Source organism: Panthera onca, chromosome E2, assembly GCF_046562875.1.
Source record: "Panthera onca isolate mPanOnc1 chromosome E2, mPanOnc1 haplotype 2, whole genome shotgun sequence".
NCBI classification, from domain to species: domain Eukaryota; kingdom Metazoa; phylum Chordata; class Mammalia; order Carnivora; family Felidae; genus Panthera; species Panthera onca.
In genome coordinates this window covers 52,028,460-52,046,669 of record NC_138353.1, presented here as the reverse complement: position 1 = coordinate 52,046,669, position 18,210 = coordinate 52,028,460, and the positions used below count along the sequence as shown (strand labels likewise).

General features: G+C 43.7%; 1 protein-coding gene across 1 annotated transcript in view; it reads right to left on the bottom strand.

Annotated features, from left to right (window-relative positions):
• WWOX (WW domain containing oxidoreductase) overlaps positions 1–18,210 on the bottom strand; it is a 977,838-nt gene that overhangs the window by 669,404 nt on the left and 290,224 nt on the right. Inside the window, exons 7-8 of the mRNA XM_060651901.3 lie at positions 15,066–15,251; positions 8,936–9,200 (exon numbers count right to left, since the gene is read on the bottom strand). Coding sequence (XP_060507884.1) covers positions 8,936–9,200; positions 15,066–15,251 — 451 coding nt within the window. The remainder of the gene's footprint in view (positions 1–8,935; positions 9,201–15,065; positions 15,252–18,210) is intronic.

Sequence of the window (18,210 nt, the reverse complement as noted above, 5' to 3'; positions counted from 1 at the left end):
GAACACAAGAACGTAGAAAGGACCCGAGCAGAACAGCAAGGCAGACAGAAGCGTGTCAGTCAGGACTGCCATGGCGCGAGGCCAGGACATATCAAAGCCTGGAAGCAAATCTGTCACCAAAAGGCACTGGAAAAAACCAACGAAACTGGACTTGTAAAGTGTGACAGCCTCACAGTGCTCCCTGCCTCCCGGTCTCCACGCCGCGGTGAAATCCTGTCTCTGTGAATGCGGGTCCCACCCAGGGACTTGCTTCTAACAAACAGAAGGGCCAAAGTAGTGAGGTGTCACTTCTGCGGTAAGGTTGCGAAGGACTGGGACTTCATCACGCTGACAGACTGTTTCCTCCTCGGCTTCTGCACTCTGATGAAACAAGCCGCCACGGTGGGGAGGCCTGGGCAGCAAGGAAGGGAGAAAGAGGCATCCAGCGCATGGCCAGGGAGGAACCAGAGAGCCCCCAGTCTACTGGGCCACAGGGAGCTGAATCCTGCGAACCAGCACGGGACCCTGGAAGTGGACCCCTCTCCAGCTGAGCCTTGAGACGGTTTCAATCTGGCTCACCCAGTAAGTGTGGTCTGGGAGCCGACCCGGGAGCAGGCAGCCCCGTGAAGCCATGCCCGGGGTTCCAAACCCACAGAAACCGGGACGGAAGTAGATGGGGTGTCATATGTATAAAAGTGCACAGGCTGAAAACAGGTGCTTGTGGGGGGAAAAAATCACCTACACTAGGTCAGCTTATACCCAGATTCAAACCTCGCGTCCCTGCACTGTGCTTTACTCAGCTCTGGGGAGTCTAGGTAGGTCCGCGTTTCTGACGGTCTCACCTCGGGTTCATGACAATGAAGTGAGACACAGTTAGCTTTCCCGCGAGTCTGGACCTGTGGGGTCTTCTGGGCCGGTCATTCCCAAGTGCAGGCCCAGGACTTTCAAGAACAACACAGCAGTGACACCATCAGGAGTTTTCCTGAAGTCAAACGTCGTCCACTGCGAGGTCTGCTTTTGGGTCCACAAGTCGGGTCCTGTTTATACTTTTTGGCGTTAAAATACCCATTCCTTAAAAAACGGTGCTGAAAGTCAATGGTGGTGGGTTTGTTTTTCATGTTTTCGGGATAAAAAGGTACGAACCTACATTAGTATCCCTTTCTTACTTCCTTTCAAATTATACCCATTCTCTAAAATCCGTAAACCACATAAGCCACGGGACTAATTTGACTAATCTGGTCAACAGACTCATTTTACAGATGACACAACTGAGGCGCAGAGAGGGCAAATGATGTGCTCAGAGACACACGATTGTTTGATGACAGCAAACTCTAAGATGCCATTAAGTGAGACAAGGCACATAAAGACGTAAGACCCGGAGCCTGGAGCCTGGCCCCGAGTACCTTTGCATGTGACATGACCACCGGAACTGATTTTCTTAGTGTCTCAAGAAGGGGCGGGGGCGGGTGTGGGTTTCAGTTTCTCTACAACTCAGAACACGGGATCTGAGTTCTTTTTACTGCTGCCAAAAACGCACATGAACCGCCCCCCTCCCAAGGAACGATCAGTGCGTCCGGTGAGTGACACAAAAATCAACGTCCACAGAGGACACGTGGCAGAAGTGCTGTCACGAGGCCACGCAAGCTCCTGGCGTCTGTCTCATCGTGCTGGCCTCCGACGTCTACGTTGCACTGCAGCCAAAACCCGCTGGAAAAAAGCATGAAATTGGAGAAAAGGAAACCGAGAGGGGAGGATCAAAGGCGGCACCACGGACTTAAAAGCAATAAAAGGGCTAGCGAGGGAGCGGGGATGAGGCCACGCGTTACCAAAATGCCGGCAGGGGTGCAGAAGAAAGGGAGGCGAGGAAGATAAAGCTAGGGGAATTTCAAATCTTGGCTAAATGTTCATTAAATAATTTGTCACACATATTAAGGCCAGATCGTCACTTCTCCCCCCCCTCTGGAGTCCTCATTCGGGAACAAAGGCCTAACCAGACTTGAAACGCTGAAAAGCCAGGCGGAGAAGATGCCAGGAAGAGAGGCTGTGGCCTCACAGAGCCACGCGTACTTCCCTTGTCTTTGTCTTCACCAAGAAAGGTCTGATCTTCCCTCAAAGCTAAGTGTGCGGTTGGTGGCTTCAAACAGGCAGCCGGGAGGGCTTGAGATACGCACCACGGAAACCCGTCGAGTCCCGGCGGCCATTCTGCGTGTTCCTCGGGCTGGTGGGTGGTGTTTCTGTGCTCAGGGCTCGAGGGGGTATGAGACCTTCAGGAACAGACCCAGAGCCGTCACTGGGAGGACAGGCATCGACTCGAGGGGAAGGGAAGTGACCCGTCACTCGCCCGAAGACATGATGATGACAACAATGATAAATATTTATTGAGCATCTAGCGTGTTCTGTGTGCTGTGTCATCCTGCTCATCAACTCTCAATGCGTGTCAGTTGTAACAGTGATACCACTTAGTGTTTGTTGAGCATCGAGCACATTCTAGATGCAGCATACTCCTAAGCTCCTTCAATTCTCAACAAGAACCCCTGAGGTAGGTCGAACGTTCCAGTTCATAAATCTCAATCAGCTTAGAAAATGTGCCCAAGAGGTAAGGTGGGAGGGAGAGCCAGGGTCTCACCCAGCTTTACAGCCTGTCTTCCCCACGCCTTCCGGTTCTCTCCTTAGGGTTTCCCTCCACACACACCCCTCTGGCAGACCCCTTATCCGGCACTTGGCCGGGAGAGTGGGGCGCCTGGGTTCTGGTCCCAGCTCTCCTGCGTACTAGCTGTGGGATGCAGGCCGGCCCGCCTAGCCTCATCCGCTTCTCTATCTGCACATGGTGAACTGCGGTGCTCTGCCCTCCACAGATAGAGTAATGATAAGGAATGCCTTAATGTCTGTCATTCATTAAGCACCTAATCGTCTTTCATTTATTCATTTACAAATATTTACTGAGCATTTACTTTATGGACCAGGGATACAGTGGTGTGAATGCAAAAACAGCACTTTCAAGAGAGGGAGAGAAAGGCATTAAACACAGAACAGCACAGATTATTTTTCTAAATTGTGTTTGTTTCCAGTGATCTGTAGGAGAATTTCTGGGCGTCCTTCATTTGTTCATTCGGCACATGTTTACGGAGGACTACTGCGTGTCAGACAGTATTCTGAGAACCAGCCCTTAGGAGGGCACAGAAAGGGAGTCTTGACCACATTCTGATCTAATGCTTCCTTGGGCTGTGATGTTTGGATTGAGCTTTGAAGGACGAGTAGAAAGTAACTAGACCTGGAGGAAAGGGAGGGTTTTAGACTAAAGGAAGTATGCTTTAGCGTCCTCGAGAAGGAAGGAGAATGAGCTCCAATGAGATTGAGGTAAAGCTCGTCGCACAGAAGGGGACCGGACAAGGCCATGCTCCTTTCATTCAATTCTCACGTGCATTCACAGTGACCCCCTAAGAAAGACAGGATTCCCACCTGACAGAGGAGAAAAACTATAGGCACACTCATTCACCAGAGCCTGCTCAAAAGCCATCGTGCCATCCATTTTCTCTGCCACCAATCTCCCCTCCAACCCTAGAGACACAAAATGCCAGAAATGCACTTTCCCAGCCTCCCTTGCACCACGGCTATGGACAAACGACTCTGAACCCTGGCCAGTGGGAGCTGAAGCAAAGCGCTCCCGAAGACAGTTCTGAGGTGGAATGCTCGGAGATGGAATGCTCTCTTCCTTGATAAAGAAGGGAGGTATGCAAGGAGGAGTCCCATCCCTCCCATTGTGCCTTCAGACCTCATCACGTAGGATGCAGTGGTTGCTGCTACTGGAGCCATCTTATAAGCATGAGGGAAAAGCTAACACAAGCACAAAGAAGCTGCCTAAAAGCAGCCAAACACACCCCTAACAGCCCCTGGATTTCGGGATACATGAGAAAAACAAACCAATATTATTCCAAAGATTTTTAATTGGGCAGTATTAACTCACAGCCCAAAACATGAACACTGATGTAGAATATGAACCTCACAAAGGATGCATCATTTCAAAGTTATATAATCACAAGAGGTGGAAACGTTGAGTTTTGAATACAGTCCTGATGGTTCTAAATGCTTTGCTCTTTTTCGCTCTACCATATCCCTTGGGCTGTACCTTGAGCAAACACTGTTAACTTTCCAGCTCTGGACGGAATCAGAGGTGACTAATGAAACCAATGCCAATGATAATCCTGGAAAGCAAGCACAACGTGTGAGATAGCGGCTATGTGACCTCAGCAGGAAGAGCACTGCCAACAGGTCCTCCTGTGGGGTTCTGCAGGAAAGGTCAAGTGCGGCCCAGCCACGGCGGGGTCGTAGGAGTCTAGTTTTCTAACATATCTGGACTGGCAAAGGCAAAGCAGCCAGAGAACTCAACCCTCACTCGGGAGTCCCCCAGCATTTACATTAGTGAGGAATATTCGGAAATTTCTACTTTGAAAACTCTATCTCCTCCTCCCAGCCCAGGAAAAGGCCCTTGCCTTCTCCTCCAATGCACGGGTAAAGATTCCGACGGGGCTTTGTCCTTGATAATATCTGGAGTGTAGTCAGCTGCAGGTATTTAAAAGTGGGGGGAGGGGGGAGGAGAAGTATTTTTCTAAAACACTAATTTAAAGAACAAATCAACATCTATTATCTCCTTCATTATGTTTTAAATTATACAACTATAAATCACCCTGCGGCGGGTCGTTCAAGGGCAGAATTACCCAGCTTGGCTTTCGCGAAGGTTAGAAGAATGGCATCTTGTGCTTTTTCTAGTTATAATTTATAACTTTGCAACAGGACCGGTGGTGCAGATCCATCCATTAGCGGGGTGGCCGCACATCTGTTAAAACTCAGCCCAATGACTGCCTCTACACGGCCACAGGAAACGTAACTCAATCATTCCAGAAGTTTGACAAACTCGAGCCATTTTTTAATGTAAAATGATTTGAAAACGCAGCTCCCTAAAACATCTGCTAAGCTCCTGCTACCCTAACACATGATATTCTTTCTACCGTTACCTGCCAACATAAATATTTGGTCACACAAAACACCCTCAGAGGCACGTGACAGAGCTCAGCTTCAAATTTACATACCGATCCGCAAAGGGCTGGCTTGGACCTAGGAACTCGAGCTAATGCGTTGTTTACCAGAATTGAAAGTTTACGTGGGGCAAAAAAAGAAAAAGCAAAAAAAAAAAAAAAAAAAGGGCCGAGGGTTAAGTTCATGAAGGTACTTACTCTCAAGCATTTTAAAAAGGAAACAATAACGGCACGAGGAGATCTACACAGTGGGGACGCTGTGGTGCATCAGACAAGGCAAATGTACTTGGGAGGAGCCGGTGAAGGGTCTCAAGGCAACGTGGGTGAGTTCTCTGTGTTCCTTGACTACCAGGGAGGATAATCATTCTAGCATTGTGTGGAACCGTTGTGAGGAATTAAAGCATCACAGGGTCTGGACTAAGGTGTAAAGTCACATCCTACCTCGGGGCACAGCAGGAGTCTAAAGTCACCAAGTGGCAACGACTGCCAATAGCCAAAATTGGAAATCTCTTCTATCACCCAATAATCCAATAGGCCTGGTTTTGTGAATTAAGTTTCTTGGAGAAATACCAAGGTATGAGCACTTTATATATCCTTACAGTATATATTCATGCACACATATGCAAAATACAATTTTAGAGTATGTTAATTGCATAAAAGAAAGCTAGGGAGCACAGCAGGAGTCTAAAGTCACCAAGTGGCAACGACTGCCAATAGCCAAAATTGGAAATCTCTTCTATCACCCAATAATCCAATAGGCCTGGTTTTGTGAATTAAGTTCCTTGGAGAAATACCAAGGTATGAGCACTTTATATATCCTTACAGTATATATTCATGCACACATATGCAAAATACAATTTTAGAGTATGTTAATTGCATAAAAGAAAGCTAGGGAGACAAGAAAATAATGTATAACATAGCCATGGTGGATGTGACTTTATTATCAAAAAGCTCCCACCAAGCTTTAAGATGTTTCAAGAGGAACTAGAGTCCTGCATATTTTTTAAACAATATTTTAAAACAATCCTATTCCCCGGAAGCCTGGCTTGTTCAATAGGAAGAGCATGTGACTCTTGATTTGGGGGTTGTGAGTTCAAGCCCCACAATGGGTGTAAAGATTACTTAAAAAAAATCCTATTCCCATTGGTATGAGTTATTTTTATTTTTACACAAGTTGGAGGGAAAGGAAACAAACGCTTCCCCCACAGACTCCTCAAACATTTGTCCTACCCTCCAGACCTCAAGGGGACGCGGTGCCAAAGACACAGCCTTACCAGTAGGGGTCGCTGTGCTGAGATTAATCCCTATGAGTTTCTCATTAGTGATTATTATACTGCAGGCAGCCAAAATGGAAAAATTAATTAATTTCAAAGTGATAATGCATTTACAGCAACAATTAGAAATGTATAACTGTAAAAGGGCAACATTTAAAAGACAGATTACATTTAATAAAGTTGCACAAGAACATCCAATTGTAAAATTACTGATCTGCAACAATATTCCTTAAAGAGGCACTTAAAATAGCCTGACTCCATGAAGGGTGACCTAATTACTGTAACTAAAATCACCGTAGTCACAGCAAGTCACAGCAAATAAAAAAGGGACGTTGATATTAGAATACTGCTGTTTAATACTTAAGGGAGCCAGCTACGGTGGAGAAGCAAAGGCAGGGCTTCCGAGCACAAGGGTGGGCTGTGCTCCTCCATTCCGTGACCTTGGGCAATGCGATGGGTACCCCAGCAACACTCATGTCAAAAGGAGACACTGTTGGAGTGACACGCAGACACATCAGTGCAGCACAAACGGCCCCCTGGCGATGAGGACGTTGCATTTAAGCTAAGCTTCTTCGTGGGCATTGAGGAATCCAGCTTTCACAGGGGGTGACAATGGGGATGCGACTATGTGGCTTATGTCCAAAAATAAATGTGTGTTGAAAAAGGGAGAAGGACACTCCGCATCCACAAAACAAATGTCTTCTCATGATGGAAGTAGCGTCAAGCCACGTACGGGAGGATAAAACACAAGGTGACCTTTCCAGTGAGCCTGGTCTGTCCTGCCAGTGACATAGCCCCATCATGCTGATATCTCTCCCGCATACACACAGTCCACACACACACACAGTCCACATACACACAGTCCTAAATGTCTATGTTGTGAAGAAGCAACTGTCTGTGACTTTGACAAATTCATTCCCATTCCACGTCTTTATAAACCTAGCCAGGGAACTCTGATGGCCAAGAATACCACCGGACACCTAAATATATCAAAACACGATTAGAAAAAAGAATGTCCTAAAAATCTAAACCTACATACATATTTCATAGTCTTTATCATCTATATGCTTATCCAAAAAAGTGCATCATGGCATAGAAAAGATGCTGTTTTTCAGTTACTGGGGGCCCAGAACATGGAAAGTTCATTCTACTGTGGCTCCTGGGAGACCAGATGTACGTGTCGGAGGCCAGACTCTCTTCATCTGGACACCCTTCCCACTTTGCCAATTGCCTTCTCCTTGGGCCTCTAGGGACAGAGACAGAGGTCCACCCAACTACCACCAGCAGACTCCGGTCTACAGACTCCTTTAGTTCTGTAATCTTTATATGCAACACAAACAATGACGCTTCGGAAAATAATCCTCTCCGGAGGTAATGTAAACAATAACAACCATCATACTACATACCTACTATACACAGACACCATGCGAGGCACATTATTTAACCGTGCTTTCCAATCTTGCAGCGACGTAAATCTAAATCAATTAAGGTAAAGTCCAATGAAAAATTCAGCCTCTCGGTTGTATTTAGCCACTTTCCAAGGGCTCCAGAGCCACATACGGCAGGTGGCTACCACAGTGCACAGTCAGATGAAAGTCACCACAGAAATTCCATACCCAATGTTATAAATGTCATACCCATCAGGGTCAATCCCCACAACAACCTGTATTGCCGTTTTAAGCGTGAGGAATCAGGCTCAGAGTGGTTGGGTATCTGACCCACGGTTAAGTGGGAATGGCTGCTGGAGAAGAAGGCAGACTATTCAGAGGCCACATGCTCATTTTCCCAGGATAATGAATTCACCTTGTGATACTCTCAGAAGCCAAAATGTGTTCGGACCTTTCTGAGGATTAGAGGTTAAGTCAGTTAACTGGAATAGTATCTGCATGCACTAATTTCAAGCGTTTTTAAAGGCCCATGGTTTAGAAAAAAAATACCATACCAAATATACTGTGCAAAATGTGCATTGCTCATTTAAAAGACTTCCTGTTGAAACGTTTTCATGGAAGAAGTTTCTAGATATGGCAGTTATACGACCATCGAAAATGTAAAAACTTCCTATTTACTTTTGTGAACGCTTCCGAATCTAACCACAGAAGTGTGATTCATCCAAAAGGACTCACCTTTGGGGAAGTAAAGAATAAAAGGCACTTGGGACCAACAAAAAGTTTTCCAGGTGAGGTTCACATCCATTAAAAGAAGAATTTAGAACATCAATTATAGATTCCCAGCTGAAACAAAGGAATCACTTCGGCTGATAATTCAACAGTCACCAACCCATGTTTTTCACCTACTGACACAAAACACGGTTTTCAAGTAGTATGCCTTCTGAATAACAGCAATTAAAAAAAAAAAAAACACATCAAAAGAAAGCAAAGCATCTCCACCAAGACTTCAAGCCATCCTTAACGCAATACTGGAAAAACCACATTTTCTATCCAGCCCTCCAAGACGCCTTTAGAGAAACAGCTATAATCTAAGTCAACTGAAATGTGTTCGAGAGCCCTCACTGATGGCTTTAACGGGCCGAGGACGTGGCTGTCAAGACCAGACTCGGCACTACCGGAGGAGAGAAGCTGAAGAACACGCGTGTGTCCATTAAGAGCGAAATGAAGGTGTCTGTGGCGGCGACAGAAGCCATTCACTTACCATGGACTTGGTGAAAGGCCTGGCCAACGTAAACAGCAGCGTGTACACCCACCAGTTACGATGGATGGACGAATACAACATGTTTCCAGGGTGCACGGCATTCGACGTCACCCCACGCGGGGACAGGCGGCGGTGGAGCTCGCTGGAGAAGAGAATGTTGCACAGCTTAGACCGGTTGTAAGCCAGCATGGCCCAGTAGTCATTTTTAGATGGAGAAAGGCGGCTGAAGTCCAGTTTGCCCGAGGAATCGTTAATATCTGTGAATCTAAGCGACACAAAACAAAAAAAGATAGGAAGTATGACATGAAGCAGTCCATCTCTGACTCCTGATAATAATAGCATTTTATTTTTATTAGAAGTCTGAGGACACCACCACAGAGGCAACTGAAAACCCAACTGGGCAAATATAGAAACAAAGTCTCCCTTAGAAATGGACAATAGTGACTGGACACGATAAAACGGCAGCATCCGAAGACAGACTACATTAAGGGCCCAAACTCAAAAATAGGGCAATCTTAACACACTCAACTCCCCCTGCTTCCAACGTGTATTTTTCAAAACCTTCAACAGGAAGTTCAAGGATAATTAAATTAAATGGAAAAGCATCTTAAATAAAGGGCTACAGCTTTTGGAAGCAGAAAGATATCACATTCCTAACCTTTGACGGGGCTTTCCTGGGTTATTTTAGCCAACGCTTGAGTCCTGTATATTTTCATTTGATCCTCCAAGTAAATATAGATGAGTCTTGCTGCCCCCAAGACTCTTTTCCAGATTAAAAATTAATGATTATAAAGGGGTTATAACCTTGGTGAGGTGCCATCAATAGCCTTATACGTTTAAAAGATAAATGTAAACAAAGCCAGAATGAGTTCTGGCAGACTCTACTGTTTTTAAGTATACCCATGGCATAGAAATACACAAATCAAAGTAAGTAGTTGATGTTTTATAATTGGGTCTGATGGAGTCATTAAACACCAGCTGTTTGTTTCTTTTCTTTCTCTCTTTCTTTCTTTCTTTTTCTTTCTTTCTTTCTTTCTTTTGAGTAACAACAAAGTAGTGACTGCCCTAAAAGAAAAAAAGGATCATAACAAAAGGAATTTTCTGGAGGTTGATCTCATCCTTGTTAAAGACTCCTCATAGTTTCCTTCATTAAATTAACTCTGAGCATTTGCACCAAGTAATAAGGAAATATAAGGAGAGTACTCTGGGTGCTGGCTATGGAAACAAAAGCAAAAGGTAAAATGAAAATCATGGAATAATCTGGTTGTTCCTGGATATGAGCAGTTCAGGGTGAGCTACAAGGAAGGTAAAAGCAACCCAGGGACAGGTGAAATTCATATTTTCATGGAAATGAAATAGCCCTTCTCCAGGACTCAGTCAGTGACATCCAATTTCTAGTGTTAAATGACATCGCCGCTCTAAAGTCATCAACAAGGCTGACGGCCAGAAATGTTATCACGGATGCAACAACAAGACCCTGAAACTAATTGTTGGCTGCCTGTTTCCAAGTCCCCAAACCACAGGAAGTGCCCAGACTTGCGAGCTTAATCATCAAAAGCACTGGAACTTAGCGGGAAATTTGAAAATTTATGGGGGCCTTTTTCTGATTGTGATAATGGCTGCCGGCAGGGGCCGGGGATGGTAGACGTCCTGCAATGCAGACGGAGTCTTGCTCCATGAAGATCGTCCCGCTGGACATTCATGCAGATGAAAAGCCCGTGTATAATTATCTGAGCCTACAGCCTGGCTGTGTTTTTTATATATATGCACAGTTTTGACATCCACTGCGTTTCCAAGACAGTAGTCCTACAGCCACGTATACGAAGAATGAATGCACTTTCAGATTTCATGGGTTTTGGGGGGAGGTGACGCTTGATTCCATGCCAGGAGTATTTCAGTCTGCAGTGCCACACCTGTTAATGGTCCGCATTTGTGAGTATCCCAATGGAAGTGACCGAAGCATGGACACGCACATCTGATTACTTATCCTCCTTGTAGTCCTTCTCAAGTTAAGAAACATGCTATTTTGTTTCACATTTATTTTTTTTTCTTTCCATTACAGTTAAGCGAGCATACTGAATTAAAATGCATTTATGCAGGGAAGTTCTATTATTTCTGAACTTTAATCCAACGTAGTAATAAGGTATTACAGAAGAAGACTGTTGACAGCTCAGTGACCCAATGTATGGGCCATGTCTTAGAGATTCTACCTACTCTGTGCAGAAATAGTATCAAAGATCCAGACCACATCTGCATGGTATGGGACGAAAACACCATCCTTCTCTTACTCTCCACTCTTTTTCCATCACCTTTGCAGGAAACCAGTCTTGGCATCTGTGTTTAGCCTAACCCAGCCTGAGTGCCATTTCTTCCAGGAGGCTCTACCTAACTAGCTCTTTCACTGCTTGTTGTCACAATGATTTCTTGGGTGGCAATGGGGGACAGACTGAAAGAAGCCATGCAGAGCAGATTGAAATACTTGTTTGCACGGAAATGAGGTGCCCACTCACCAGGACCCAAGCGGTGATATTCCTAGTATTCAATGGCCCCACGCACCTCCCTGCCAACATCGGTAACAAAGCAAGTCATGCCATCTTCGCATTTTATCTGTATGCTGGGGACTGTGCGCTGTGTCCTGTGTGCCTCTGTCCTTACCATGCCAGAGTGCAGGCCATTTGCTCACCTGGCTCCCCCAATGAACTGTGAATTCTTGGAAGGCAGACAGTAAGCGTATTCACGCCTACTGCAGTGCCCAACGCATAGCAGGGACTAAATACAGGATTAGAGAATTAAAGTTCGATCCTGGGTTCAGAATTCCAAACTAAGTGCCAAGCTTCCTTTGAGCCTTGCTCCAAAGGCAAAATTTAGCATTACCTTTGGGTTCTCTATATCCCTCATCAATATTTGCATGTGGCACTTCTACAGTTTAGAATGAATTCCCTGCTTTGGTTTTTAAGGACAACACGGAAGTCTTTCATGTGGGGAGCACCAGGTCAGTTAAACTCCTAAGAGGTGGGAAAGGCATTCATTCCTAGTCCTTAATCTAGAAACAAGGCAAAAAAAAAAAAAAAAAAAAAAACCCACAAACAAACAAAAACAAACAAACAAACACACCAAAAAAACCCACCATGATGGGAAATTAGGTGGAACCAAGTTGAAGGAGCTTCTCAAGTTGGAGAAGCACAGCTAGGAAATAGGAGGCCCACGCTTTGCAAGCAGCCCCCATCCATGAGCAGATCCCCGATTTCCTGCCCTGCTGATCTCCTGGGCAGCAAACCCATTTTTCAGGTCTGATTAGCTTGTATTGACAGTCCTCTGGAAAGCAGGAAGGGGGGAAAGCCTTGGGACCCCTCTGAGCCAGGGCGGGCTTCCTGAAAAATGACTGTGTTCACCTCTCTGCTCAAGAGGCAGTAAAACAACCCTTCAAATGCTGCCGACTCTATTTTCAACTTGAAGAATTGACAAAGCCACACAATAATGTCTTAATAGAATTATCCTCCTTCCAATACAGCAAAATGTGACCATTTTGCTCTCTGGACATCAACATTTGTTGTTTGAAGGGACCTCTGTCTTGTATTTCTATATATACTGCTCCCTTATTTTTTTTTTAACAGAGGATTTTTAAATTACCAAAAATAATTAGGCTGGATTCTATGTAGACAAAAGCTAGTATGTTCAAAGAATAGGACAGAATTTGCCTCCGAAGCTGTGTACGTGTGTGTGTGTGTGTGTGTGTGTGTGTGTGTGTGTGAGTGCGCACGCAGCAACTTGGCCCTCAACACAGCTGCAGCCATTCACAGTTGTTCAGCCAGCCCTCCGCTCTTTTCATTCTATTTTAATTGTTATCTGAAAATTTTTCACAGCAAGGAAGTCGAGTTCTCCTTTTCATATGATGTATTTTAGGTATGCAGAAACTGCATTCACTCGCTCAGACTCCAGATAAGTAACTAAAATACAGTGAAGACACGGGGAGGCTAATAAATATTTTGCCTGGGGGCAGTCTGGTATAATATTTTCTGCAAACATAGGACTTTATTTTTCCCCTAACAGGGGGTCTTGACTCCAACGAAGAGATTCCGCCAAGGTTTATGGAGGTAATTAGATATCAACACTTCCATTTTACAACATGGTTTAAGGCTCTGGGTCCTTGAGCAGTGAGTGAGTGCTTTCCCAGGACTATGCACCCAGTATTCACACTACCTCTAGGGCACCACAGGAGGCCATGCAAGTGTAATAAACAAACCAGCTTGGGGGAATTAGCATTTTGTAAAACACACACACACACACACACGCACGTGTGCGCACAAAACACACAAAACACACAAAAATAGCCCTTAACATGTGCAAAGAATGACCAGAAAGCAGAAAACTAGGGCCAATCACCAGACAGGAGAGGGCCTGATAACACATTTCCGGAAGTCCTCGTCTCTAAACTAAACTGGGTCTAATTCAGGAGACCAAGGCCCTTCCTTCCAATTCCTCTGTTAAATGAAATTAAGATTCAGATCTCCAAGGTAGGCTCGAATTACGCCGAAGTCAAGGAGAGAACAAAGGCAGCACATGAAATACCATTTGAGATACAGATTTACAAAGCGAAGCAAGAAGCTACAATTCAACATAATCTCCCATTAAATACCAGCTCATTTAAACATATCCCGTGGTGCCCTCCACATCTGGCAAATGATTGGGACTGGCAGATTTATTTCCGGAGCTCGCGCTCCCGCGCCGGCCCCCACCCCTGAGCAGGGCCACTCCACTTTTTTTTTTTTTTTTTCCATGAACCTGGTGTGATTTGCAAAGATAAGGATGTCCAGATTTTGTTACCACCTAATTACTAGATGTTTCGTGTCTTTTAACACGGGGGAGGATTATTATGGGCATTTTCCTTTCATTTCAGCCCTCATAAATGTAAAATGGTAAAAGTAAATCTATCTGCAGTATGTCACTTCTACTATAAGCCCCTGTGTTTGGGAGTGATAAAGGGTTCAGGCTAACCCTTGGCTGGTCTCTCTCTTCCCAGGGGTTACATTTTATGGAAGCGTGATTAAAAAAATAAGCTTCATTCTGGGTCACTAAAACATTTCAGGACTTAAGACGGAGAAGAAGGGGGAAAAAATAGGCCCCTGCACACTATATTTTTTTTTCCAGCTACTTTGCTAAGAGTGAATGCTTCTGACCACACCAGGAAAATCTCCCCCACCCCACACATTAAATCTAGCCTCGCCCGGCGAGTCCTTTGTCTTCTTCGATCACCTCTCTTTAGACAAATAGTTGTTCATCCAACTCTAGAAACAAATACGCTGAAAATAGGATGAAATTTTCAAACGCCTTTCTAGTCAATTGGATATTCTCCTAATGGTAACGGAAGAGAAGTGCCATCTGATGTTTTAATTGAAATTTTAACCAAAAGAGGCATGGTCAGATTTCTAATATGTTCTAACTACAGTACTTCCCTTTCTACAATTACACAGCTAATGTCGGCATTGAATTCCCTAATTTCTCATTATAAAACAATTGGATTTCATCTCGTGGTCTTTAATTGCATTGTTTCTCCTGCTGGAATAACTGCACATTCTTCCTGGTGAGGTGTTGAAGTTGTTGAATGACAAATCAATAAAGGTCAGGCATTCAGATTTAATCAATTATTATCCCATCTCGAAGCAAAATCAATGAGGGGCTTGAAGTAGAATTGTGAAAACCATCTACATTGCTGGAGACAAAACCCCCATGTCACCCCCCTCCACAATCTCCAAAACAGAAAGACATCAAAAAATTAAGGAAGCCAGGTTGAATACACCTGAGTGGAGTTACTGAAAATTACTTTCAGGAAGAGAGCCTTGGGGGGACACTGGCTGGCACAAGGAAGGGGCCATGGGAACAAAACAGCAGATTCTGGGGCACCTGGGCAGCTCAGTCAGGTGAGCATCGAACTTTGGCTCAGGTCACCATCTCTCGATGGGCTGAGTTCGAGCCCCGTGTCGGGCTTGCCGCTGTCAGTGAGGAGCCTGCTTCAGGTCCTCTGTATCCCTCTCTCTATGCTCCTCCCCTGCTGTTGTGCTCTCTCTCATTCATAAACAAACAAACAAACAAACCTTTAAAAAAAACCCAAACATATCAGATTCTAACCCACCTATGGGATTCTGAGGAGACCACAACTACTCGGGCAGGAGCTGAGCGGCACAAGACATCCTGAAGGAGTTGGACAAGGTAGAAGTGTCCCAGGTGATTCACCTGGAAGGTGGTCTCCAGGCCGTCTTTGGTGAGGCTCCAGGGGAGAGCAAAAGCCCCCGCATTGCACACAAGCACATGAAGGGATCTGCAAAATAAAATATCACCGTTAAGCGGACATAAACACTCTAAAACCAAGGATATCCCATTCCCTGACGGGAACAACCAATCTTTCACTGTCTTCAAGATCCAGCAGCTGGAAAAGGGATCTCCTGCAATGTCACATCCTAAGCCACTCTGCAGGGAAAGGGCTTGGACTGGGAGTGGGCTGCGGGGACCCAGGGGGCTTCCTGGGATATAGGACTTTCAGAGCTGAAACCGGGACCATACTGGGCAAACTGGTCACCCAGGATGGATCTCAGAGTCTAAAATCTAATTTTATCTGTGCATCTTAGTTTAACCACTTCCTCACTTCTTCACCTGTAACATCAAAATAGCCCTTAAGCAGATGTAAGAAATTAAAGAGAAAATCTGCTATATAAACAACAATACAGGAACCAGCATTTAATAGGTTCTAAGTAAGCACAGCAAGGGGGAAGTACTCTGTGAAAAACAGGCCCACAGGGGTTCCTGGGTGGCTCAATCATATAAGCATCCGACTTCGGCTCAGGTCAAGATCTCACGGTTCAGTTCCTGAGTTCAAGCCCCACATTACAGAGCCTGTTTAGGATCCTCTGTCTTCCTCTCTCTCTGACCCTCTCCCATATTCTCTTTCTCTCTCTGTCTCTCCCTCTCTCTCTCTCTCTTTCAAAAATAAGCAGAAAAAAAGAGAGAGGCATACAATGTTTGAATATATTCCTTTCAGAGGTCAAATTACATCTAGACAATAGAAATGAGTGAGCCGTGGGGATGGGTAAGTGGAGGTCTATTATACTGTTTTCTCCCATTGTGTTTATATTTGTTTCATAATAAAATCTAAAAAAATAAAAGTAAACCTTTCATCATATGAATCAAAATCCTAAATCCTCACAGAGAAGTGGTGCTGGTGGGAAATCATCCTAATATATTAATAAAAATTGTTAAAATGTCATTTATTCAAGGCTACCCACAGCGTCTGCAATTACAATATAAAAGCAAAATATAGAAATAAATGATATATAAAACTGGGAAATAATGTGATGAATTTGCATGGGATGCATATGATAGAATACTACACAGCCATTAAAATGATAGATCCTTCAACCCTGTAAAATATGCATGCTACAAAACAAAAGATATAATATTGTATGATCACACAAACACACACACAAAATATTTATGAAGCACAGCCAAAAGTGTGAATAGTAGTTATCTCTAGGGGTGGGTGGAACCCAAAATGTCTTAAATTATCTTCTTTCTGAGTTTTAAGTTTGATGAAATAGGAGCTATATGTATTTTTCTTTCGCCTCTTGTGCTTGAGGGGTCATATCTAAGAAAGCATTCCCTAACCCAACATCACAAAGATACAGTTCTATCTTCACTCCTGAGAGTTCTAGCTTTGGCTCCTACATTTAGATCTATGATCCACTGGAAGCTTAACGTGGATATACAGTGAATGCAAGCAATAACTTCATTCTCTGGCAAGTGGGCGTTCCAAGTATAGCTTCGTATGTTAAAAAGACTAATCTTGCCTGCATTGAATTGTCTCAGCACCCTTGAGGAAAATCAATTGACCACCTGTAAGAGTTTATTATGGGACTCTCTGTTATATTCTTTTATTATGTTAGTATTACAGTCTTTATTACTAATGCTTTGTAGTAACAACATACATATATATGTAACATTTTATATATGTTGTAAACATTTTACATATATATAGTTATATGTATTTATATATATAAATATTGTTATTGTTGAGAGAGAAGGATATTGCACCATAAAGGACCAGCTATGGAATCATGGGGGGCTAGGGAGGGAGAGTGAGAATATTAAGCAAGTTCCTCAGTCTGCCCAGAGCCAGAGCCACCTCAGGTCTTGATCTCAAGACCCTGAAGTCTAGACCTGAGCCAAAATCAAGAGTCAGATGCTTAACCAACTGAGCCACCCAGGTGCCCCTATGGAGTAAATTTTGAAAACTGGGAAATGAGGGTCCTTCAACTTTGTTATTTTTCAAGCTTGGGTTGGCTAGTCTGGGGCCTTTGCATGCACATAAAAAGTTAAGAATCAGCTTTCAATTTCTGGCAAAACAGCCAACTGCAATTTTGGTAATGTTTACATCAAAATTACAGATCAATTTTGAGAATACTGTCCTCTTTACAATATTAAACGTCTTGATCTATGAACATGGGATGTCTTTATATGCATTTAGGTCTTTAATTTCCTTCTACAATATTTTATAGCTCTCAAAATAGAAATTTATCACATCTTTTGTTAAATGTATTCATAAGTATTTTATTCTTTCTGATGATATGGCAATTTGCATTGATTTCTTAATTTAATTTGGAAATTGTTAGTTACTAGTATATACAAATATAATTGATTTTTGCATATTGATTTTTTATCCTCTAATCTTGCTGAAATTATCGATTAGTTTTTTGAGTCCTTTTTAAATTATCTATTAGTTTTAATACTTTAATGTGGGTTTCTTAGTATTTTCTACACATAAGGTCATTTCACCCACAAATAAAGATAGTTTTACTCTTTCCTTTCCAATCAGAATGTCTCCCCCTACCCCAATTACTTTGGCTGGAATTTCCAGCACAATATGGAATGTAACTGGTAAAATTTAATATCCGTGTTTTCTTTTCAGATCTTAAAGGTAAAGTATTCTTGGGAATGCAAGCTGGTACAGCCACTCTGGAAAACAGTATGGAGGTTCTTCAAAAAACTAAAAATAGAACTACACTACGACCCAGCAATTGCACTGTTAGACATTTACCCATGGGATACAGGTGAGCTGTTTCCAAGGGATACATGCACCCCTATGTTTATAGCAGTACTATCAACAATAGCCAAAGTATGGAAAGAGCCCAAATGTCCACCGATGGGTGAATGGATAAAGAAAATGTGGTATATATATACAATGGAGTATTACTCGGCAATCAAAAACAATGAAATCTTGCTGTTTG